This window comes from Anomaloglossus baeobatrachus, chromosome 2, assembly GCF_048569485.1.
Source record: "Anomaloglossus baeobatrachus isolate aAnoBae1 chromosome 2, aAnoBae1.hap1, whole genome shotgun sequence".
NCBI lineage: Eukaryota > Metazoa > Chordata > Amphibia > Anura > Aromobatidae > Anomaloglossus > Anomaloglossus baeobatrachus.
In genome coordinates, this window is record NC_134354.1 from 440,933,125 (window position 1) to 440,960,162 (window position 27,038).

The 27,038-nt window shown below is 45.5% G+C and overlaps 1 protein-coding gene across 2 annotated transcripts in view; it reads right to left on the reverse strand.

The window, feature by feature from the left end:
• Positions 1–27,038, reverse strand: part of LOC142291618 (ras GTPase-activating protein 4-like) — a 352,484-nt gene that overhangs the window by 154,092 nt on the left and 171,354 nt on the right. For both annotated transcript variants that reach the window (XM_075336273.1, XM_075336274.1), the window contains exon 4: positions 24,472–24,533. In XM_075336273.1, the coding sequence (XP_075192388.1) occupies positions 24,472–24,533 (62 nt within the window). The remainder of the gene's footprint in view (positions 1–24,471; positions 24,534–27,038) is intronic.

A 27,038-nucleotide genomic window follows, 5' to 3' on the forward strand; every position in this document is an offset into this window, starting at 1 on the left:
GGGCGCGCGCGCGGTCATTGACCCTTTCTTAAAGGGCCAGTGTCCTCCAACAGGATATTGAAGGATCAGGTACTGGGTATATAGGGGGATCCTTTCCAAGTGGGCGGGGCCTGTTCTTCGTGTTTTCTAAGCTAGGAGTCAGGTCTCCTTGTGTCTGTGATATACTCACCTATCTCTCTCGTAGAGCCGCTCCTGCCTCGCCAACCGGTCCTGACGATACCCGAACCCCGAACGGTGACGGCCTGCCATCCCGTCAGTTCCTGCCATCTCCGATCCCTGTGGTGACCCGCCTTCTCGCTCCATTGGTTCCGGACTCTGCCTGACGACATCTCGGCCTCCGAACCTGAGCCCCGTCACCCGGACTACCATCAGAGACCCCGTGGTCCCAGGGACTTCTTTACTCCACTCCTCTAAACAGACTGTCCTGCTAGTGCTCCGGCTACCGGGCACCTTGCCCTCGGTGAGGTGTTCAGCCCAGTGGATCCACCTCCTGGGTCTGCCCGTCCACCTGGCCCTAACAACTGCACAGTATCACTTCTCCTGTCCTGTATATTGGGTGTAATTATCAGTATTTGTATTATTCTGTATATATACACTGCACAGTACCACTTTCCTGTCCTGTATATTGGGTGTAATCCTCATTATCTGTATTATTCTGTATATATACACTGCAGAGTACCACTTCTCCTGTCCTGTATACTGGGTGTAATTCTCAGTATCTTTATTATTCTGTATATATACACTGCACAGTACCACTTCTCCTGCCCTGTATACTGGGTGTAATTCTCAGTATCTGTATTATTTTGTATATATACACACTGCACCGTACCACTTCTCCTGTCCTGTATATCAGGTGTAATTCTCAGTACCTCTATTATTTTGTATGTAAACACTGCACAGTACCTCTTCTCCTGTCCTGTATACTGGGTGTAATCCTCAGTATCTGTATTATTCTGTATATATACACTGCAGAGTACCACTTCTCCTGTCCTGTATACTGGGTGTAATTCTCAGTATCTGTATTATTTTGTATATATACACTGCACAGTACCACTTCTCCTGCCCTGTATACTGGGTGTAATTATCAGTATCTGTATTATTCTGTATATATACACTGCACAGTACCACTTCTCCTGTCCTGTATACTGGGTGTAATTCTCAGTACCTGTATTATTTTGTATGTAAACACTGCACAGTACCACTTCTCCTGCCCTGTATACTGGGTGTAATTATCAGTATCTGTATTATTCTGTATATATACACTGCACAGTACCACTTCTCCTGTCCTGTATACTGGGTGTAATTCTCAGTACCTGTATTATTTTCTATGTAAACACTGCACAGTACCACTTCACCTTTGGAGAGTGAATAAGGACACATCGTCTGAAACATGTTCCAGCTTCATTTCTTATACTGGATTTTTTAAATGGATTTAATTATTGGATGAATATATTTTTTTATATGGATTAAATAAAAGAAATTATTTTTTATCACGACCGGAATGTGATTGCTGGATATCCTTCTACAGGCCCCGTCACACACAGAGATAAATCTTTGGCAGATATGTGGTTGCAGGGAAATGATGGACATATTGCTCCATTTGTACACAGCCACAAACCTAGCACTGATTGTCCACAATTTCACTGCAACCACAGATCTGCCGCAGATTTATCTCTGTGTGTGACAGGGCTTTACCACTTTGTGAATGCCAAGCTACCTTCCTTATTATCCGTTCACCGTCTGTTGGGATGAGGCAGATTGGGTGAGCAGGATATTTTTTATACATGGATGTAATTCTCAGTAGACATATTATCCTGTATGTATTGTATACACTGCACAGTACCACTTCTCCTGTCCTGTCTTCGGATTTCGGAAGAGTCATAATTGGTTTACTATTTTCTACATTCCTATGGGCTAATAAAAAAAAAATCTTGGAAAAACCTGTTTAAATGGGTTATCCCAAGTTTGGAAATTATCCCCTATCTTCTGTATAGAGATGATTTTCCATTTATTGTGGATCTGACCACTAGGATCTCCACAATCCCGAAAATCGCATTTCTAAAGATCACCATGCAAATGGAGCCGTGGTCAATCTTACTACACTTCATATGTGACTTTTCAAATAACTCCTTTAAGTGACTGGTGAGGGGAATTACAACATAAATGCAAGATTCACTGATCGGGGCTGGGGGGTGTCATAGTAAGTGGGCTGGTGGGGTTTGTGTGCCAGGGCTGCTTTTTGGTCCCAGTCCGGCCCTGGCTGTTATAGTATGTGGGCTGGTGGGGTTTGTGTGCCAGGGCTGCTTTTTGGTCCCAGTCCGGCCCTGGCTGTTATAGTATGTGGGCTGGTGGGGTTTGTGTGCCAGGGCTGCTTTTTGGTCCCAGTCCGGCCCTGGCTGTTATAGTATGTGGGCTGGTGGGGTTTGTGTGCCAGGGCTGCTTTTTCGTCCCAGTCCGGCCCTGGCTGGTATAGTATGTGGGCTGGTGGGGTTTGTGTGCCAGGTTTGCTTTTTGGTCCCAGCCGGCCCTGGTCATGACAGTGACAGCGGTTTTCACATGACCTCCAGCTGTCATGACTACATAAGAGGCTGCAATGCGAGCGGGAATGGTGCGCTCCTCACCTTGACAGCAGGATTTAACTGGCTTACAGGAACGAGTGGATCTTCGCACCTGAGTGTGTAAAGTCCTGGACAGTGGACCAATAAGGAACGCTCTGCCTCCAGCAAGCAGGAAACCGGATGATCTATTTAAATTGTTGTACATCTTGATTGCATAAGAAATACATTTATAACTGGGGTGGTATCTTGTAATCTAGGTATTTTACGATATCAGCGACAAATTCAGTAATATATTTTATGTCAAATGTTAACAAAATAAACTAAATGAACATTGCCTTGCTTCCAGGATTTCACAGGCACCAATTTCTAGAATGTTACAATATGTCTAGCATTTGACAGACTAACCTTTACAGGCAACCACTGCGAACAAAGCGTGCTGGTCTTAATAACAGTGAAGGCTGCTCAATAAAGCAAACAGGTTCTGGCAATGTGTAACATTCTGGGAATACAGTCTGTTCTTTGTTACTTCTCTTTAGTTTGGTTTTATGACAGCAGCTTACAGTACATAGTAAAGTTTCCAGAAGTGTAAGGCCATGTAGATCCTAATGCTGGGCTTTGTTTAGTTGGGTTTCTTTTTCAACTCAAACCCCTAAAAAAAAAACATAAGTCTATTGTACTATTCTTTCATTTAAAAATAAAAACTGAAATCTAAAGAAAATCTGCTCGATCCATTCTAATTTAATAAGATGAATTTATATCATGGCGTTCGTTTTGTCTATTTAGTAAATATACCCAGTTTTGGTAATGTTTTTGCAATGAAAAAAATCGTCCATATTGGGTTTCAGATTTTAGCAACTTTTTAACAAACTGATGGTAAAACCACGTTCTTTTCGTAAAAAAATCTCAGTCAAACCTCAGTGATATAGTTATCATATAGCAGGGGTTCCCCGGACCCACGGGTACTTGCATGCCCTTGCTGTCTGACTGGCGATCTGTTATCTTGGCGCATTATCACTGGGCCGGGTCATTGATAGGCACTTTGATGCATCCGATATCTCTGGTAGTGCGTTTTGTTGGCAATTTTTATAATGTTTATTTCAATTTATACAAGCTCAGTGCATGCACACAGTCTCCTGCCTTTGTTGCTGCACACATCTATATCCTGCGTAGCTCCTCCTCCGCGCTCCTATGTACAGCCTGTGCAGAACTGCATATGCACACACAGCGCTGAATCAAAAGGCATTGATGCTGTCTAGTTGGTGCAGGATCAGGTTTCTAGTCCACAAACGGTGAAACAATGTTCTCCTTAAGGAGACTTTGCAAGCCAGTCTGGCTGCCAGTAAACTAAGGGGACTTATAGCTGCCACGCCCCTCTGGGGAATATTCAAATTGTCTCTCCAGCAAAGGAGACAAACTCTAGCGCAGCGCCACCTACCACAATTACCGTGGTCCCCACAAAGCTTCTCATGAGCCAGATCAGACACCCCATGCTTTGCACTGACTAGGGGCAAGCACCCCGAAACACCGTGTCTGCAAATTGGGATTCTGATCTGGCTTATATATCCTGGGTCATATGCAAAGGATTGTTAAAAATCCACATTTGACTTTTAGGATCGCTACTTCCAATAGGTGGCACTGCGCTAGAGTTTGTTTCCTTTGCTGGAGAGAGACAATTTGAATAGTCCACAAACAGCACTAACCAGTGACCAGAGCTGCTGGATGATATGCAATAAATTACTGCTTGTAATTGCTGGCAGGGCTGCCTCTTGTCATTACTGCTCTGATGAATGCATGCGGTGACTAGTCTCTGACCTCTGTCTTCACTGCAACATGTATCTAAAAATATATTGTACATGTGAATTTTATAAATATACATAATGCATGCCCATTTATAAGGTATAAAATATACCAGGGGAATCACTATATAGGTATATCTCAAGCTTGCGCTCCTGGTGATAAGTGCAATGGGTGGTTGGAAGGTTAATTGCCCAGGGACACACCCCTCTTAGGGGCTCTCAGCATTCCAAGCAGAAACTGCAGTGATAATACAAGATATCTGTTATCAGTATAGTTTCTGAGGTTAAAGCGGGCTTTACATGCTACAATTTATCTAACGATGTGTCGGCGGGGTCACGTCGTAAGTGACGCATATCCGGCATCGTTAGTTACATTGTAGCATGTGAAACCTCCGTGCGATTGCGAATGAACGTTAAAACGTTGATCGCATACACGTCGTTCAATTACTAAAAATTGAACGACCGGTTGTTCAATGTTCCCGAGGTAGCAGACATCGCAGTGTGTGACACCCCGGGAACGATAAACAGCAGCTTACCTGCGTCCCGCGGCTCCCGCCGGCAATGCAGAAGGAAGGAGGTGGGCAGGATGTTTACGTCCCGCTCATCTCCGCACCTCCGCTTCTATTGGTCGGCTGCCGCGTGACGTCGCTGTGACGCCGAACATCCCTCCCACTCCAGGAAGTGGATGTTCGCCGCCCACATCGAGGTCGTATGGTAGGAAGTACGTGTGACGGGAAAGAATCGTTTGTGTGACACGGTCAACAAACTGAACGTGCCGCACATACCATGGGGGCGGGTCACATCGCATACGATATCGTATGCGAAATTGTAAGGTGTAAAGCAGGCTTAAGACTGCAGCAGGACCTTTGGTGACATTAAAGTTATGTGACCCTGATGTCAAGGTCCTTTACCCTGCTGTAATCTAAAAGAACTGAAAAGAAGATAGGCTGGTAAGTTCTCTGTAGTGTGTGTGTGTGTGTGTGTGTGTGTGTGTGTATAGATGTGTATGTATTTGCTGTGTGTTTATCCATGACACTGTGATATAATGTAAAGTAGTCATTGTACAGCTTGGAAAAAAAGTATGTTCCCACGTTGCTGATTTTCTGCAACAAAAACAGCATCACTTGGCAGAAAAAACGCTGCAGAACAAAAATGAGGTAAATTGCTTTTGAGATTAATTTCTCACTAAATGTTTGTAACAACCAATCCAATCCCCACAGGCAAAGAAATCAAACCACAGATGTCCATAAATTTAGTGATGTACACTGACTACCAAAAGCCTAATAATGTTTTGAACTTTTGACTTTCAGGTTCCATACCTCACCATTCACAATAACTTTGAACGTGAGACTTCCCTCATTTTATAGACAATCATCATGGCTATCTTCTACATGAATGTGACTTGCAACTATTTAGGATATGACTAGTTATGCAGATTCTTGTTTACTACAAATGACGACTTGTTCTTACGTTCCCTAATAGCTCAATGTGTTATTAGGCTAATTATCAAGTAAAAGGTCACTGGTGTGAATTGAGGAGCAGCCATGAAGATGATTTCCTAAGAAAAGAGAAACAGTATCATCCAGATCATCGATAGTGGTCTCTCGGACAAGAAGATTGCCAAACTGTGTTGTGTATGTCCTGAATACCTCATACAAAAGCATTTGTTGGTGATGACAGCTTCAAGACGCTTCCTGTATGGAGAAACTAGTTGTATGCATAGCTCAGGTATAATTTTGGTCCATTCTTCCACACAAACACTCTTCAAATCTGTGTGTTTGGGATCATTGTCTTGCTGAAAGATCCACCCTTGTTTCACTTTCATCATCCTGGCAGATGGAAGCAGATTTGTATCAAGAATGTCTTGGTACATTGTCCATTCCATGCTTCCTTCAATTATATGATGTCTGCATATGCTGTTTGTTGAAAAATAGACCCAAACCATGATTATCCCGCCTCCAAACTTTTGTTTTTTCTGGGTTGATATGCATAGCCTTTTGGCCCCCACACATGGTGTGTATTATGGCATCCAAAGAGTTCAATTTTGGTCTCATCTCAAGAGACTATATTTGTCCAGTATTTCATAGGCTTGTCTAGATGTTGCTGAGTAAACTTTAAATGTCCTTGAATATGCTTTTTTGATCAGCAATGGAGTCTTGCATGGTAAGCGTGCATACAGGCCATAGAAAATGAGTGCATTATTATTATTGTTTTCTTTGAAACAAATGTACCTGCTGATTCCAAATCTTTCTGAAGTTCTCCACAGGAGGTCCTTAGCTCTTGGACAACTGTTCTGATAATTTTTTCCACTGCTGAGTATGAAATCTTGCGGGGGGCACTTAGGGGCACTTTGCACACTACGACATCGCAGGTGCGATGTCAGAGGGGTCATGTCGAAAGTGACGCACTTCCGGCGTCGCACTCGACATCGTAGTGTGTAAATCCTAGATGATACGATTAACGAGCACAAAATCGTCGTAATCGTATCATCGGTGTAGTGTCTGGGAATTCCATAATTACACGACTGCGACAGGTACGATGTTGTTCCTCGTTCCTGCGGCAGCACACATCGCTGTGTGTGAAGCCGCAGGAGCGAGGAACATCTCCTACCTGCGTCCTGCAGCTCACGCCGGCTATGCGGAAGGAAGAAGGTGGGCGGGATGTTTATGTCCCGCTCATCTCCGCCCCTCCGCTTCTATTGGCCGCCTGCCGTGTGACGTCGCTATGATGCCGCACGACCCACCCCCTTAATAAGGAGGCAGGTCGCCGGCCAGATCGACGTCGCAAGGCAGGTGAGTCCATGTGAAGCTGCCGTAGCGATAATGTACGCTACGGCTGCTATCACAAGAGATCGCTGCTGCGACGGGGGCGGGGACTATCGTGCTCGGCATCGCAAGCATCGGCTTGCGATGTCGTTGTGTGAAAAGTGCAAAGTGCCCCTAAGTCGTGGATGGTTTATGGTGAAATTATGTTCCTTCCACTTCTGGATTATGGCCCCAAAAGTGCTCTCTAGAGGCTTCAGTATTTTAGAACTACTGAAACAAATGAAATTAGTATATTTTGCAACAATATGAGACAGCTCATTGGTTTTACCCATCATGAAATGTTTCTTGTGAACATGTTGGAAATGAGACATTTTTTATAGGCAATCAGGTGAACTAGCAGATATTTTTCAATAAGTGGCAGGATTGCTTTTTAACTACTGATAGATTTCAGCTGGTGTCATGACTTTCCATGGCTTTTTGCACCTCTCTTTCTGTATGTGTTCAATATTTTTCCCTGTGTTAATTCTCATTATTACATATAAATTATTTTATGGACAGCTATGGTTTGATTTATTTGCCTGTGTGGATTGGATGGGTTGTTACCGACATCTGGTGAGAACTTTATGGCAATAACATCTTTAGAAATATATTTACTTAGAAAATCGGTGATGTGTTCAATAATTATTTCACCCGCTGTACATATGTGTTTGTGCTGTGTGTATATACACGTGTGAATGTGCTGTGTTTATATACATGTGTGTATATATTGTGAGGTAGCACGGTCGGCTGCGCAGCAGAAGACACGGGATCCAGGCATTAAGGTTCACAGCACACGGTTTTAATGTCCAAACAAAAGTCCACAACAATATACATGTGCCTCTCCAGCAGAGAGCTCAGGGAGTTCTGTTCACTCCCCCACACCCGGCACACCTGCCCTTGTTCCTGATTCTATTTAACCCTTCCTTCAGCCTGTAGGGAAACAGCATTAACCCTAGAGTGGATTTACTTTCTATCATGGAGTGAGCACAACCGGGGCGAGACATACCGGCCGTCATAGATAACCCTGGTCACAGTCTCACATACCACCCCCTCAGTTCATGCGAGCGGGGTTGAACTCCTGCCACCAAACACGGGCCGCGGGACAAGGCATCAGCGTTGCCCTGCAACCTACCGGCCCGGTGTTCAACCGTAAACCGGAAGTTCTGCAGAGAAAGGAACCACCGGCTAACCCGGGCATTCCATTCCTTGGCGGACCTCATCCAGACCAGTGGAGAGTGATCCGTCACCAAGCGAAACTGCCGTCCCAGCAGGTAATAGCGTAGGGACTCCAAGGCCCACTTGATCGCCAGGCACTCCTTCTCCACTACGCTATAATTCCGCTCGGGAGGGGTGAGCTTCCTACTCAAGAAGGTGACGGGGTGTTCCTCCCCCTGAACCACCTGAGACAGCACGGCCCCCAGGCCGACCTCTGAGGCGTCAGTCTGTACTATGAACTCCTTCCGGAAATCAGGGTGTACAAGAACGGGCTGTCCGCACAGGACCCCCTTCAGGGCCCGGAAGGAGTCCTCGGCCTGCGGAGTCCAGCGCACCATGACGGACTTCTTGCCTTTGAGAAGGTCCGTCAAGGGGGCTGATAGTCCCGCAAAATCCTTTACAAACCTCCTGTAGTACCCCACGATACCCAGGAAGGCCCTAACCTGCTTCGTGGTCAGGGGTCTAGGCCACTTCTGGATCGCCTCAACCTTGTTAACTTGGGGCTTAATCACTCCTTGGCCTATCACGTAGCCCAAGTAGCGGGCTTCCGTGAGTCCCAACGCACATTTCTTGGGATTGGCTGTCAAGCTGGCTGTTCGAAGCGCGTCCACCACCGCTTGTACCTGTTCCAAGTGGGTCTGACAATCGGAGCTGTAAATAATGATGTCATCAAGGTACGCTGATGCATACGCCTGGTGGGGTTCCAGCACTAAGTCCATCAACCTCTGGAACGTGGCCGGAACGCCATGTAACCCAAAAGGCAAGACAACATAGTGGAAGAGACCCTCCGGCGTAACAAAAGCGGTTTTCTCCTTGGCGGACTCCGTCAGTGGCACCTGCCAGTACCCCTTGGTCAGGTCGAGCGTGGTAAAATACCGCGCCTGTCCCAGCCTATCAATCAGCTCATCCACCCGGGGCATGGGGTAGAGATCGAACTTGGATATTTCGTTCAATCTCCTAAAGTCATTGCAGAACCTTAAGGAGCCATCGGGTTTTGGTATTATTACAATCGGACTAGCCCATTCACTCTGGGATTTTTCGATGACCCCCAGGCGTAACATTGTCTTTACTTCCTCCGATATGGCTTGTCGTCGAGCCTCCGGTACCCGGTATGACTTCAGGCGTACCTTCAGGTGGGGCTCGGTGACAATATCATGTCGTATCAGACTGGTCCTACCGGGCAGCTCGGAGAAGACATCGGGGTTCTGCTGAACCAACCGTCTGGCCTCTCGCCTCTGTGTCTTGGTGAGGGCTTCTCCAATCCTTACTTCCGGTTCGTCCTCTCCGGAGGTCGCTGGAGCCAGATGTGAACGACCCGAAGAGGAGGGAGGTGGGGAAAAAACAGCCATCAGGCTTTCCCGTTCCTGCCAAGGTTTTAATAGGTTGACATGGTATATTTGTTCAGGTTTCCACCTACCGGGCTGCAATACTTTATAGTTAACCACCCCGACTCTTTCCTTTATCTCGTAGGGGCCTTGCCACTGAGCCAGGAATTTACTCTCCGCCGTGGGGATTAATACCAACACCCGATCCCCGGGTTTAAAGGTCCGCACGGTGGCTTGTCTATTGTAGCGGCCGCTTTGCGCGGCCTGAGCCTCCTGTAAATGCTCCTTCACAATTGGCATGACCGCGCTTATGCGGTTCTGCATACCCAAAATATGTTCAATCACACTTTTATGGGGGTGGGCTCTTGCTCCCATGTTTCCTTTGCCAGGTCCAACAATCCCCGGGGATGTCGCCCGTATAACAATTCAAAAGGCGAAAACCCCGTGGATGCCTGTGGCACCTCTCGTATGGCAAACATCAAATAGGGAAGCATCATATCCCCGTCTTTCCTGTCTTTTGAAATCACCCTTTTTAGCATGGTTTTCAGGGTTTTATTGAAACGCTCGACTAAACCGTCCGTTTGAGGATGATACACAGACGTACGCAACTGCTTGATCTGGAGTAGCCGGCATAGCTCTTTGGTCACTTTAGACATGAATGGGGTCCCCTGATCCGTAAGGATCTCCTTGGGCAACCCTACCCGGCAGAACACAGCAAACAACTCCCGAGCTATAAGCTTTGCTGCAGTATGTCTGAGAGGTATCGCCTCGGGATACCGGGTGGCATAGTCAACGATCACTAGGATGTGTTGGTGCCCTCGAGCGGACTTTACGAGGGGCCCCACCAGATCCATCCCTATCCGTTCAAAAGGGACTTCTATAATGGGTAACGGTACCAACGGACTGCGAAAATGGGTCAGGGGTGCGGTAAGCTGACACTCCGGGCAGGTTTCGCAGAACCGTTTTACCTGCCCAAAGACCCTGGGCCAATAGAACCTTTGCAATATTCGCTCCTGCGTTTTCTTGACCCTTAGGTGGCCACTCATCAGGTGTTTATGAGCCAAGTCGAGGACCCGCCGGCGATGCGGCTGGGGCACCACCAACTGTTCTACCCCCACGCCCCGTATTTCATCTACCCGGTAGAGTAAATCCTGCTTAAGAGCGAAATGGGGGTACCTTACCTGGGCACCAGGCAGCTGTGCCACCCCGTCAACTACTGTCACCCGACTCCGGGCATGTATTAACGTAGGGTCCTGGAGTTGGGCTGTCCCAAACGTATCCGGGGACGCCTCCAACTCCGGGATGGGCTCGACCATCTCAGCCTCTCCTGCCAATACCTCTAGGGGTGACCTATCGGGTTCACACTCTGTCCCTATCATGGTGACCCCTACGGCAGGTGTCCCGGATTCAGGATTGTAGGGCTCAGGTCCCGGACTGACCAATATCTGAGGGGACTTAGGGGGTCCCCTCCATAAAGTCCAAAAATAGGGCAGATCCCTTCCTAGGATCACGTCATAAGGAAGAGTGTTAAGAAGTCCCACCTCATGTTGCACCTGACCGCAAGGTGCTGTGATGGTGACAATTCCCGTGGGATAGTCGCGGCGGTCCCCATGTATGCAAACCACCCCCACGGTACGGCCTGTGGCCTTTACTTTAGCCTTCAAGGTGGATCGCACAAGGGTCACTAAGCTTCCGGAATCCAACAATCCTGTAACCGGACATCCATTCACCTGTATTTGGCACAAGTGGGGCTCCGTCTCTGGGGAGACCAGGTCAGCGGTACACACCACCTGAGCATACATTGAACCCCGCCGGGTAACCCCACAATCCATGGGCTCCGTGGTGAGTGGACACTGGGCTTCCATATGTCCCACCCGCTGGCACCGCCAACATCTAATGAGGACGGAAACCCCCTTGACGGGTTGTCGTTTAGGGTACAGAACCTTCCGGACCTCAGGAATGGCGGCCGCGGCCTCAGACGGGACGGTAGGGGACTCCTGCACCGTTGTCAGCGGTGGGACCTTGGCCCTAGGCTTGGAGGGGCCGGACCGACGGGCGGTACGCAAAGTCTCAGTGTCCCGTATCAAGTCCTGCGTAGCCACATGCCGCTCTACCAGGGACACTAATTGGTCCAGGGTACTTGGGTCACCCTGTCCGACCCACCGTTGAACGGTGATGGGTAAAGTGCGCACAAAACGATCCACTACTACCCTTTCCACCATTTGCACCGGGCTCAGAGTGTCAGGCTGCAACCACTTTTTTACAAGATGCAACAAGTCATAGGCCTGGGAGCGTACGGGTTTGGCTTCCTCATAGAACCACTGATTTACCCGCTGAGCCCGTACATAGGTATTCACCCCCAACCGAGCCAGTATTTCGGCTTTCAGGGTCACATAGTCAATGGCGTCCTCGGTACAGAGGTCCAGGTACGCTTTTTGGGGTTCCCCCGTCAGATAGGGCGACAATACCTCAGCCCACTGGGGGGTCGGCAGCTTTTCCCGCTCGGCCACCCGCTCAAACACCGCCAGGAACGCTTCCACATCATCCCCCGGGGTCATCTTTTGCAACGCTTGTCTCACCGCTTTCCGGACGCTGCCGTCGTTACCCGGTCCCGGGGTTGTTGCTGCCGGTCCGGCACGGATCGACTTGGCCAGGAGAACCATCTGTTCTTGATGTCTTTGTTCCTGCAATTGCAAGGCTTGCTGCTGATGTGTATTGGCCTGAACCAGCTGTTCTTGGTGCCTTTTGTCCTGCGCTTGCAAGGATTGCTGCTGACGTTCCAACGCCCGGAGCAGGTGTGCATTGGTCTGTTGCTGCTGTGCATTAGCCTCTTGTAGCTGTGCATTAGTCTGTTGCTGCTGCCTTAGTATGCCCTCCATGGCGTCGCCGGGTTTGGGCTGTAGTATAGCCGCTCGAATCCAGGACATGTGCTACTGGGTCACCAGGGATGGATGCTACACCTCACCGGCTGTCATGCCCGCCGATTCTCCACCATATGTGAGGTAGCACGGTCGGCTGCGCAGCAGAAGACACGGGATCCAGGCATTAAGGTTCACAGCACACTGTTTTAATGTCCAAACAAAAGTCCACAACAATATACATATGCCTCTCCAGCAGAGAGCTCAGGGAGTTCTGTTCACTCCCCCACACCCGGCACACCTGCCCTTGTTCCTGATTCTATTTAACCCTTCCTTCAGCCTGTAGGGAAACAGCATTAACCCTAGAGTGGATTTACTTTCTATCATGGAGTGAGCACAACCGGGGCGAGACATACCGGCCGTCATAGATAACCCCGGTCACAGTCTCACAATATGCATTTCTGCCAAAGTCGCACGGCACTTGTAAGATTGCTAATACAGTGGAACCTCGCTTAACAAGCAAAGCTTTCTGTAAATTTGTAACTCGGTTTACGAGAAAGCCTTGCTGTACGAGCAAAATACTCACCGCACACACTTCCGGTTCCATACATCCACCATGCTCTGACCCGCTCTTACAGTCCACACAAACGCACACAAGCACGCACAAACACACACAAACACGCACACACAAACACGCACGCACACACATACAGTATTATGCTCACCTTACCTTCCGTTCCATTGCTGGCCTCATGGTTCTTGTAGAACTACAAGACCCAGGAGGCCGTCGATGGAAAGGAAGGTAAGGTGAGCATAATATGTGTACAGTACCTTCTGTTTCATCGCCGGCCTCCTGAGTCCTGTAGTTCGCCACTCCAGGATGTGTATCCGCAACCAACGCGACGAGGCAGGAACTTCGGCAGTCACCGATACTCAAAGGCAGCGCGCTGGCCAATCAGAGGCTAGCGGGTGCTGCCTTTGACGTCAGCGCTCTGGCAGCAGAAGTTCCGCCTTCGTCGCGATGGTAACCCGATACACAGCCCGTACCAGCGAACAGCAAGTCCCAGGAGACCGCGATGGAACGGAAGGTAAGGTGAGCATAATATGTGTGTGTACGTGTGTTTGTGTGAGTTTGTGCGTGTTTGTACGTGTTTGTGTGTGTTTGTGCGTGTGTGGAATGGCACAATAGGGGACCAGGATGGGACATTTAACAAGTTGTGGAACAATTTGTCTGCATTGCAATGATTTCCTATGGGAAATCTTGCTTTGCTGAACGAGTAACTTGGTTAACAAGCACACTCCCAGAACGGATTGTTCTCATTAACCAAGGTTCCACTGTACATTAAGTGGTGTGCACCTTTTAATGAAATAGGATACGCTCACACTGGTGTATGACTCGCATGAGTGCAATGCGAGAAAATCCCGCACTGCACTCGGCTCCATTTCAGACAATGGTGCAGCTCAGATCTGCAAGTTTTTCCTCAGCCCTAATCGGACTGAGGATAAAATCAGAGAATGCTGTGACTGCCTGTCAGTTTGGATCACTTGCACCCTTACAAGTCTATGGGTGGGAGTGAAACATGAGACTGCACTCGGATGACATCTAAGTGCAGTGCGATATACACACAGGCTGAAAATGGAAGAGATGGAGAGATCACGCTCTCCCTCTCTTCCGCATTTGTGATGAAATCTCAAGTGGAACTTTTGCCCAAGGCCCAAATTTGCATAAAACTGTCTCTAGTGGCATCAAAACATGTTGTAGGGTTTGGACTTTTGATCTCTTCTGTCTCTAGCAAAGACCCCTACATTTGGTTATGACAGATTGACATGAGTTGCGAAAAGTAGAGATAGAGGACAAGCCACATAAAGCTTGTAGAGAAGCTCTCAAACTGCCTCCTTCTCCTTGCTAGTGACACAGTCCCAATCCTCAGCGTGTCTCTCTCTTCTAGCTTGTTACATCTGGATACTTGCCGACTGCATACGCCAAGCTGCAATCACATGTACTCCTAGGTATGACGAGGCACGATGCATTCATATGGCTCTGCAAACTTATAGTCTTCCATATTACAGCAATAGTTATTTGTTGGGAGGTCATAAGGATGGTAATTTTACATAAATTACTGTTAATTTTTTTTGAAGATTATTCTGGCTCCACTCAATTCTGTATCAGGAGGTGAGTGGTGCATCATGAGATGCAGGTGTTATCAGCAGATATTGTTCACCTTTCCTATTTATCAGGACAGGTGACAAACTTCTGCTGATGATACATTTGCTCAGACAGGTATCTGTAGATGTGACATCACTCTGCTGCTCATCTCCCAATTAAGCAGTTAGTAGTGACGGAATAATTTTTGTAAACATGGATCAAAGTTTATTGTAACTTTTGTGTCATTTTGCCTTACTTAAAGGGCTTTTCTCATGCCCAAAGTTAATTTTAAAGTTGATTTTAATCTATAAATTTTGAAATAATAATTTGCCCAACTAGACATGTTTAAAAAAATGTTCTTATGCTGAGATAATCTTATATATGTATCCCTGCTGTGTACTGTGTAATGGCTGTGTCTGACCATACAGGAACATGGTCTGATCATACCACAGCTCCTGGGTAGGAGAGGACGTAAAAGAGTATACAGACATTACAGCACAGGATCACAGTTGGTTCTTTTTGTGAAGTAAAGCTTGTTTTACTGCCTGCCTGGTTTTTTTTTTCTTTAATGTTTTACCTCAAAGAAAGAATAATTTGGAAACCCAAGGTGTAATGTCTGTATATTTTTTTACTTACTCCCCCATTCAGAAAATGAGGTGATCACAACATGTCCCTGTACGGTTAGACACATGCATTACATAGTAGTGTCTCATATGTAAGATTATCTCAGCACAGGAACATTTTTTTTTAAACACATTCAATTGTATAAATTATTATTATTACAAAATCTATTAATTAAAATGAACTTTGTTCGATGGACAACACCTTCAAGGGTTATTCGGCTCCACTTACTTTCATAACGGGAAATGAGAGGTACTGGTGATGTCCCAATACATCCCAGGATTTGTATGCCATCGGTAGGTAAATGTAGGCGTGACATTACATCCCTGGTACTGCTTACCTTCCAGATATAGAAGTAAGCTTGGTCAGAATACCCCTTTAATGACCAGTTATCCGTCATTGGTCACCATATGGCTATAAATTATCCATAACATAAATGCTTTTCCTCCAATGTGGCTTGCGACAATCTCTCAGAGCTGAATATAGCTCTCATGGTAAAAAAGATTGGGGACCACTGCTGTCACAATTGTGTCACGGGTGACAGACAGTCATGTGGTTTCTGGCTATAGAAGGTCACAGCGTTTTGCTGCACAGAATGCTCCCTGAATTTCTATTGTTCCTGCTGTCAGTATTCATTGGTACTGGTAGCTTTCCTGCAAGATTCATCTCTCCCCCTTTTGGACCCAGCAGGAGATCGCCTTCCACCCAGCTGCTGATCATCAGCATTATCTTGGAGCTTATATACCCCTTCCTTCTTTGGACTGATGCTGGTGATATTTTAAGTTCATTGCAGCCTTATTTTGAAGCAGGTGGCATGCACTCCTCTGTGGTATCGTTGCTGAAAACTTTGCTGAACTTCTACCTGTGTCATCTGTAGATAAGTAGTTCATGCATTTTCCCCGTGTGTCCTCCTTGTGTCGTCTATAGTGTTAGTGGGGTTGACGAAGAGCTTATCCTATCCGTTCCCTGTTTAGGGCCCAGCACTAGAGATACCTACGGTCAGGTATCCGACTCGGTGCATAGGTGCGAAACCTATATAGGGTGATGAGGGACCCTAGGGACCAGCAGTAGGTTTGGTCAGGGTTCACCATTTTTCCTTTCCCTATACACAGGGTTTCTCTTCCCTTCCCTTTCGTCGTTCGCTTGGTACATCCCTGTACCTAGCGTGACAGCTGCTCTATGGTAATTCCTGCCTTTTTCGGGCCTCCTACACGGCTACATTGTTTTCTATTCTTTGATGTGTTTCCTATGAACTAACAATGAAGTAAAACTGCTTTACAGGCAATTAGCTTTTATTATACTGTTCAATAGAGCCTGCAAAAATAAACACAGATTGAAACAAAAATATTCTTGCTGCTATATGGCCATAAAGTAATTACCCAAGCAAAACTTATAGGACACCTTATTACCTCCATTGACTTCTATACGCCCCCAGCTCATTAACCTTTCATTCCTACTTGCTAGTCTACCACATTACACCTCCATCAGATTTGTTCTATCTCCCAGCAACTGCCTGCTTCTGTGTGAGCCATATCATGCTAAGAAATGAAACAAATGTCATGTGGAGTTCCTGTTGTCACTTCCTATCTGAAATTACATATTCCCTACATCTTGTAAAGAAAAGCAACTAATGAAAACAGAAACCAGGAACAATACATGAACTGATATTAAAATGAAGACTATAAGAGTCATACGTAACTATATGGAATGACTCACAGCTCCCACATAGAAAACTAACTAGAAATTGTTTTATTTCTCCCACATTTAGTTATTCATCAACTATGAGGGACTCCATTACTACACAAAAAGCATATATGTCATATATTTGAAAATTATTGGAAATCCAACCAGAGCGAACACTATATAAACGGCTCAGGAAGAGCAAATCTGCCGAAATGTGAATTCAGTACAGATGGACATTCTACTGGCATTATTATGCTATGAGATCTTTTCAGACCTCAGAGCACAAGACACATATAAATGATACTCACTTGGCTAAAGCCTGCTTTACACGTGTCGATATGTCGTGCGATCGCATTTGCAATGGCACCCGCCCCCATCGTTTGTGCGGCACGGGCAATTTGTTGCCCGTGTCTCACAAAGTTGTAAACCCCCGTCACACGTACTTACCTCCCGAACGACCTCGCTGTGGGAGGCGAACATCCTCTTCCTGGTGGGGGAGAGACGTTCGGCGTCACAGTGATGTCACACAGCGGCCGCCCAATAGAAGCGGAGGGGCGGAGATGAGCGGGACGTAAACATCCCGCCCACTTCCTTCCTTCCGCATTGCTGGCGACTGCAGGTAAGCTGCACTTCATCGTTCCCGGGGTGTCACACGGAGCGACGTGTGCTGCCTTGGGAACGATGAACAACCGGAGCACCGAAGGACATTCGATTTTTAGAAAATAAGCGACGTGTCAATGAGCAACGATAAGGTGAGTATTATTGCTCGTTCACATTTGCACATAGCTGTCACACGCTACGATATATCAAACGATGCCGGATGTGCGTTACTAACGACGTGACCCCGACGGCATATCGTTAGATATATCGTAGGGTGTAAAGCCCGCTTAAAGCTGCTGCAGAGCCTCACCCCAATCTTTAATGGCATCATCGAAGACTCTAGAGTCTGCCATTTTCAGAGCCTCTGGTGCTGATTAGACTCCACTATGCCATAATGTGGTGTTGACACATGTCATGAAGTAAGGCCTACTCACTAGTCCTCCCGTGATGTCATGACATGCTCTACCCTACCACGTCATGATGTTTCAGGAGTCTATAAAGGGACAGGTGAGGGCCTGGTGAGTATTATTTCCAATAACATTTTTAACCCCTTCCTGGACCTCTGGGATTCAGTAAAATGGCGGTTAGCCTGTTGCAATAAAACTCGAATTCCGTCAAATTTGAATTTTTTTTTCTGAAAATTTACCTAGGATTGATTTGCTCATCTCCATAAAACACCCAATATTTATATGTTCTGAGCCATAGTTATGCCCCTTACCAATCTAGGCTATTAAAAGACAATTGATTGCTTATATGCAAGCCGGTGATTGCTTACTGGACTGTTTAGACAGGCTGATGAATATTCTATGTGCACAGAACGACTGTTACTATGAATATTCTATGTCCAATGAATGCAGCACATCAGCTGTTTACATGGGGTAATGTACTGCTGATAATGATGATTTTAAAGCCACTTTAAAAATTATAGTACATGAAGAACAAGCGTTTTAATGGCCTATTCAGATGGGCGGTTAGTAATGAACAAGACTCAATATGATGGCTCATCCCACAGTTATTGGTTCGTCTTAATGGGTCATTACAAACTAACTGATTACACTTATGTAAATAAAAAATGAACACACAGAATACCCTGTTTTCCCGAAAATAAGACATTGTCATATATTTTTTTGCCCCAAAAAAAGCACTATGGCTTATTTTCGGGGGAGAGCTTATTCTCAGAGAAACATGGTTGGGGGTAAGTTTACCCCCCAAAAAATGCAGATCCCCCTTCCCAGGATTGTCATACTTTCCAGACCCTGGGCATCTGCGTGGTTCCCAGATCCCTCTGCGATCTTCAGCAGGTGCTCCCAGCAGGTATGCTCCATGAAGTCTTCCCCTGCTTTTGGCAGACACTCACAGATCAGATCGCACACACTCATACACACACGAGATTGCACATACACACACATTCTCACACTCATGAGATCGCGCATACATACAATTGCGCGCGCACTAAGCACATCTGAGGTGAGACTCTACTCTCTTGTCTCTATGATGCGTTCCACCGCTGGGTCCTCCACTGCACAGCGTCGCAGGCCCTTACCGTATGCCGGCCAGAAGCAATAGATATCGCTGGATGTGGTGAGTGTGTGTCTGATCTCGTGTGTGTGTGTATAATAATAATAATAATTTTAATAATAATAAATGTATTCATTTATATAGCGCTATTAATTCCACAGCGCTTTACATACATTGGCAACACTGTCCCCATGGGGGTCACAATCTAGAGTCCCTATCTGTATGTCTTTGGAGTGTGGGAGGAAACCGGAGAACCCAGAGGAAACCCATGCAAACACGGGGAGAACATACAAACTCATTGCAGATGGTGTCCTTGGTGGGATTTGAACCCAGGGCCCCAGTGCTGCAAGACTGCAGTGCTAACCACTGAGCCACCGTGCTGCCCTTGTGTGTATGATCTGGAATGTGTGGGTGTGCGATCTGATGTGTGTGGGTGTGCATTCTGCCGCAGGTCTTTGATGCGTTCCACTGCTCCCAGTCAGCATCTGCTGATTATGATCATGGGGTCTTGTTACGTCACCACCGGAGTCCGCTCCATTGACTTCTACTCCGATCGCCAGGCGACGCCGTGTTCCTGACGTGGATTGTGCTGGTGATGGGAGAGGAGTCGATGCCAGCGGCGCCGGTGGGCGCAGGCTCGGCTCATCCACTGGTCTGGGTTTCCTAGGGATCTGCAATGTCTCTGGCTGACTGTAGGTGGCGGGTGTCTCCCAGCTGAAGTACCATCATTTAGCTACAGCCTATGGGAAGACACCACACCCTTTTTAATGCCCCTCCTGTCTGCTGACCTCTGCCAGAGATAGTTCTGAAAATTCTGGCTCCTGTTGTGTCCTGTTCTGTGATTTCGTGTGCTGATAACCGCTTGTTTCCTGACTACCCTCCTGTCTGCTGTTTTTGTACCTCGCTGCCCTATCCGGTTTTGAGCTCTGCTTGTTTCTGATTACGTCCTTGCCTACTGATTCTGTCCCTGTTCCGCAATTCCTGGTTTGACCCTGCCTGACGACTACTCTCTCAGACTGCAGCCTTCCACAGGTAGTGATCTCCTGGGCCCTGTGTAATTCCAAATCCCTGTATAGGGATTAAAGGGTTTCAGGGTTCTGGGGGTCCTGCTTGGTGAGTGGCTTCCCTCTAGCCTGTCCATTACAGCCCATCTGAGTCTGTGGATCCAGGCAGGCGTTACAGGTCTTCTCTCTTCCTCTTCTTTCTTCTCTCTTTACGGGGTGTTTGATTTCTATAATGAAGTGTCCTGCAGTGTTCTTTAACTTTTTTAGCTGCATGGACACTTCATTATTGAACCGGGATTAGGTCTTATTTTCGGGGTGAGTCTTATTTTCGGGAAAACACGGTATGCTACAAAGCATGCAATGGAAATCACTTAGAATCATACAAAAGCATGAAAGGACCTCATAAATTTTATGACTTTTAATAAATCATTTTAATCCTTTCACTTGCTGCTGGTCTCAGTTAGATCTTTCTCTAAAGTAGAGTGATACGATGACATTCATATGATATGGTCATCACTTCATCATGCTGCTTTCTTACCATTGAGTAATGGTTCCAATAGTGGGGGAACATTGCTATAAAGTACAACAGACCTCTTTAAGAAGTATAGTTAAAAAAATCAATGCCTCATATAATCTCTTGAAGCTGTGCAATTAACTTGATGTCTATTGTTTTAAAAATAACTGAGAGGAAATATGAATTTTCAGAGATAAAGGATTTAGCTTAAGGGTTAATCTTGGTTTATATTCTTACTAATGAAAAGGAAAAACTACCGTATGTGAAGAATTTGATGGTTACATAACACAATATGGGAAAAAAAGAGATTAAAATGTAATCCCTCAGAAAAATACAAGCAAAACTATTGAAGAAAAGATTCTGGTACTACTAATACTACAAAATGAACTATTGAAACAAGGTTAAAGTCAATTTTCTTATTCAATTAGCTGCAAGGTTAATGTCAATGCAGTCTAAGACAGTGGCAGGAAAATGTGGTTCAAACAGGGCTTTTTCTACTTTAATTGTCAGTGTCCAAAATGAATGCAAAGCTTTAACCTCCAGGAACAAAATACATATTAACCCCCGGTTCGGCTAAGCATGGTCATGTTACCCAACACCAATAGCACCAATGGAAGGTTCGCAATATCTCAGTAACAGAGTTATTTGAACAGAGTGGCATATCTTCCATAATAGAAAGGTATGGAGCTCACCATGCCTGCTGTAAATTCATAAGCTGAGATCTTCAATCAGTGCGTGCTGAGTCCATTTGGTGAAGCACCACCAACATATTAGGGAAAAGTGGAAAAAGTTCTAGCACATCCATCCAATAAAATCAATACATTTTATCAAAGTTCATTAAAACTTGGTGTGTTTCTTGCGCGGCAAACACGTAACCATACTCAGGATGCCGAAATGACTGCATAGAATGGTGGAAGAAGGAGCCATAAACTCTCATTTAGCCTTTGAGTCTGAGTCACTAAATTGTGCCTGCTGGTTGGAGCCTCAACCAACCATGCTGCAAAGAATAAATCAGTGTTATCCACTGGGAAATGGGAATAGGTGAGCAGTTTTTGTTTCTTTATTAATATTAGTACTTGTTTAGGGTTCTGGGGGACATGATGCTGTTTGAGTGGCTGTGGGGGAAATTAACTGAGTGGGAGGTTGTTGCGGCCATCATAATGAGTGAGGAGCTGTGGGAATCATCATACTGTGTGTGGGGCTAAGGAGACATCATATTGTGTGGGGTTCTATGGGGCCATCATACTGTGTGTGGTGGGTCTGTGAGGACATCCTACTGTATAATGGGCTACCATACTGTGTTGGAGAACTTTAACCCTAAAACGCATACCTGGGGCCTCGCAGGCCTGCTAGGTTACTTGTTTTCTATGGTAGATTTCTATGGTTGCGCGTTCTAGGGTTAAGGACAATCATACTGATTGTGGGGCTGTGTGGGCTCATACTGAGTGTGTGTTGTGGAAGACAACATACTGTGTGGGGGTCAAGCTACTGTGTGTGTGGAAATTTTGATACTCATACTGTGATGGCGATAAATTGGGGGCATCATATTGTATATGTGTGTGTGTGGGGGGATGTGTGGACTTCATATTGCTTGGGGGGCTGTGGGGCCCATCATAGTATTTAGGGTGCTGTGGAGCTCATCATACTGCATGGGGGCCATCATACTGAATATCGGGACGGTGTGGGCAATGATACTTTGTAGGGGGTAACTATGTTGACATCATACTGTGTCGGGAACACTTTAGTGGCATGATAATGTATTGGGGCCTGTGAAGGGTATTTTATTTTGTTGGAGGTCACTCTGGGGACAAAATATGGTGTGGTGCGTGCTATGGCCATGACATAATGTGTGGGGAGCATCATTTTTTAAAAGGAGTACTGCAGGATCATCATTGAGTGTATGTGGGGGGAGGCAGGGAAGGGATTCTGGGCTGAAATTAGGGTGGAGAACTTATTGGGGGAAATCATACTATGTATGCATGTGGGAGGATTTTTGGAATCATTATACTCTATAAGAGTCATAAATGGGGTGTTGTATTAGGTGAGAACACTAAGGGTCTTCTTTAGAGGCATAATTACTGTGTACATATTGGAAAACATATCCATCTTCCTTAGGAGAATTAATACAACTTGCTCTGCTAAATTTTAGGGTGGTTTTTGTGTATGGGGATAGGACTTTTGCTTTGCGACCCCTTGATTTTTATGTATACCCCCTGCTTGAATGACACCTCCTTCAGACAGTTTTCCTATAGCTAATCTATCCACACTGCAAACCCTTCTAGAATCAGTAATAAATCAGCTCAACGTTTGGACTGACTGGGGGGCTACAGAAAAAAAAAAATACAGGTGCGGATAGGAATAACAGGCTTGCTACTAAAACTGCATATCATTCCATAAAAGCCATTAGCAAACTTAGCCAATTTTACCTGGGTAGAATATATACCTCTTGGAGTCAAGTATACATATCAGACGAATTTTGGGGAAATATAGCGATAGCTGAAAACTGGTTCTACCAATGTATCACACCTACAGACGTAACAAGAATGTACAGTGGAGTCAGTGCTAATGAGTACTGTATTAATCTTCAGGGTAAGTGATCTTAAAGATTTAAATTACATGAAATGATGATGAAAATTATTTCTACATGTTGTAAAATCTCCAATATAAATTGTATTCTGTACGTGTCTACAAGATCAGTAGTATGTCACGTTTACATGGTACCAATAATTGTAGATGTTAAAATATAAATAACCTTTTAGGATAACTTAGGGGACAGATGAGTTAAGGGCCATTTACACGCTGCGACATCGCTAACGATTTATCGTCGGGGTCACGGTGTTTGTGACGCACATCCAGCGTCGTTAGCGACATCACAGCATGTGACACGTACGAGCGACCTTCAACGATCGAAAAAGAGGTAAAAATTGTTGGTTTTGGAGAGGTCATTCATTTACTAAAAATCATTGTATGTGCAGTAACGAGGTTGTTTGTCGTTCCTGCGGCAGCACACATCGCTATGTGTGACACCGCAGGAACGAGGAACATCACCGTACCTGCGGCCGCCGGCAATGAGGAAGGAAGGAAGTGGGCGGGATGTTCGGCCCGCTCATCTCCGTCCCTCCGCTTCTATTGGGCGGCCGCTTAGTGACATCGCTATGACGCCGAACAAACCGCCCCCTTAGAAAGGAGGCGGTTTGCCGGTCACAGCGACGTCGCTAGGCAGGTAAGTATGTGTGACTGTTCCTAGCAATGTTGTGCGCCACGGGCAGCGATGTGCCCATGATGCACAACCGACGGGGGCGGACACACTCGCTAGTGATCTCGCTAGCGAAATTGCAGCGTGTAAAGTACCCTTTAGTTAAATTACTACTATGTTGGTTACAGTCAGAACAAAAGAGGAATTCTTTATTATTGAAGCGTGTCTTAAGTAGGCATGATATTTACCGCATTTACATGTATATACTAGGAAGTGATTCTGAAGATTGATGACCACTCTAAATCTCATATGTATGGCACATTGAAATCAAACTAAAAAAAATATACAATGCATTTTCAAAAATGCTGTAAATTAAGAGAAATTTTATTTTCATAAAATTATAAGTTCACATTTATCTCATACACTGTAAATATAACAGCATCTTCAAGCATGTTTCCTCACAATGCTAATTAAACCTCCAATTTCTATTGCATTTTTTTGGAAAATAATTGAGCTATCATTCCAAAACGCTCTTTCTCTACCACTGGGACCTGAATATGTTTAGAATAAAATGGAAATGGAGCAATAAAACTAAAGTTTAAACATGGGCGATAAAAGACACATATCACATACCTTTGGGATATTCAGCCAGAACATTACGAGTTAAACAGACCTTCCCAATAACGTCATCACGGCTAAAAGAAGAAGAAAATCAGATGTTTGAGACTGAGCTGTTTTCTATTTCTGCTATTTGTAGACTGTTCTATTTTATTTATTTTTTTTGGGGGGGATCATAATGAAAAATAATCAATACGGTTGAGGAAGTCATTTTGTAATATGCACCAAATTAACTAAGAGGAGGGTGTCTTTTTAATGAATATAGCACATCTTTCAACTGGGACGTGCCATCACCAAAAACACAAGCCAGGCAAGGGCTGGTGTTCAATACTGTTGTAATTCAAGACATAAATTATAATACATTTTTTGAGCAGATGTAACCACTACATCTTCCTGTAACTCTGCCCACTTTTTCAGTAAAAATTCCAAAAATGTAAACATTATTTTTATCAACTTTGAGTTTCATATAAATGTTGTGATATTTCAAGCAGTTTTATGCTTTAATTCACTTCGACATACAAATCGAAATTATTTAATGCTGGCTTCTTTTTACAATTGACCAGCAATGATATCCCAAATGTGCTGAATGGAAGACAAGTCTGGAAACCCTGGAAAACCAGACTGCTCAAAGTAGCATAAGCAACATATGGCCTGGCATTGATGTGTTGACAAACAGCTTCTGGGACACCTTCATGTTCCCATGTGATGGCCTCCTCATGTCATTGCTTACATGGTATCCAGAGTTTTATTCAGCTATCGCTCTTTTCAAGACAGAAGGACTGCAGGGGATAGACCTCCATATTAGCTTGATTTGTGTAAACACTGTTAGACATCTAATTTCACTGGCAAAAGAAAATGAATCACAACACGACATTCTTATCTGATGAGACCACGTAGGCAATGCCATGAAAAAGCCTTCACAAGGGAATGTGTTATGATAATTTTTCATAAACGTGCCATGAGACGTTTCTCAACACAACAATGCCAGGCTGCATGTTGCTTGTGCTACTGTGAGCAGGCTGTTTGGCTGAAACGTGCTTCCATGGACTGCAGCATCACCGGACTTGTCCATCATCGACCACATCTAGGACGTCAATAGTTAGTAATTGCAAAGGGACCTGTCAGCAGTGGATTGTGATGATTGGCAAGCCCAACTCCAATCAGTATGGCAAAAGATTCCTCAGATGAACATTAACAACCTCACTGATAGCAGCCAAGATGTGTGAGTGTATTTCTGAACGTGAAGCTCACACTTGATATAGATTAAGTCGAGATATTTTGAAAATTTAGTTTCCATGCTTTCAACATTTGCATATCATTAAGATGTCTATGGATCTTGTGATTTCCATAACTCCATGATTTTTTTTCTTGGAGTTGAAAAGATAAAACAGGTTAATATATACACAGCTATAGATAGAATACACACAGATTTTAGACTACATTTTTTTTTCTTTCCATAAGGATACTCACTAGTTAATTCAGAATAAAGCCTGCTTTACACCTTTCAATTTCGCATACGATATCCTATGCGATGTGACCCGCCCCCATCGTATGTGCGGCACGTTAAAGTTTTTGACCGTGCCGCACAATCGATTAAAAGCTGTCACGCGTACTTATCCGTCCATACGACCTCGCTGTGGGCGGCGAACAACCACTTCCTGGAGTGGGAGGGACGTTCGACGTCACAGCGACGTCACGCGGCAGCCGGCCAATAAAAGCGGAGGGGCGGAGATGAGCAGGACGTAAACATCCCGCCCACCTCCTTCCTTCCGCATTGTCGGCGGGAGCCGCGGACAGAGGTAAGCTGTCGTTCAATGTTCCCGGGGTGTCACACACTGCGTTGTGTGCTGCCTCGGGAACATTGCACAACCGCACGTTCAATCTTTGAGGAATGAACGATGTGCATGCGATGAACGGATTTTTGTTCAATCGCAATTGCACGGAGGTTTTACACGCTACAATCATACTTACGATGCCAGATGTGCGTCACTTACGACGTGACCCCGCCGACACATCGTAAGATTTATTGTAGCGTGTAAAGCACCCTTAAGACAAAAATGAACAACTTAGAAAAGAAAAAAATCCTATATTCCTTCATGAACCCATCTTCTTAATGTAATTATATATGAATAGAACATGACTTTTTTATTTTTCCTAAGGCCCCTTTCACACGTCAGTGATTCTGGGACGTTTGTGCTTTTTTTTAAACGTACCAGAATCACTGACATACGCAGACCCATTATAATGAATGGGTCTGCTCACACGTCAGTAATTTTTCACTGCACGTGTCTCCGTGCGGCGTACCCGCGTGTGCGTGATTGCCACACGGAGACATGTCCATTTTTTTCTGGCATCACTGATGTCCCACAGACCACGCAGTGGTGTGGTCCGTGAAACACGTGCCAGAAAAAAACGTGCTTTTAAAATAAAAAACATTTTAACTCACCCGGCGTCCAGCAATGTCCTCTGCAACCCGTTCTCCCTGCTGCTTCTGAGCCGGCTCATTATTGTCGCGCATATTCATTATGCACGACACAGCCGACCCGGAAGCAGCTTCTGCGGGGGTCATCGCCGGCCGGATG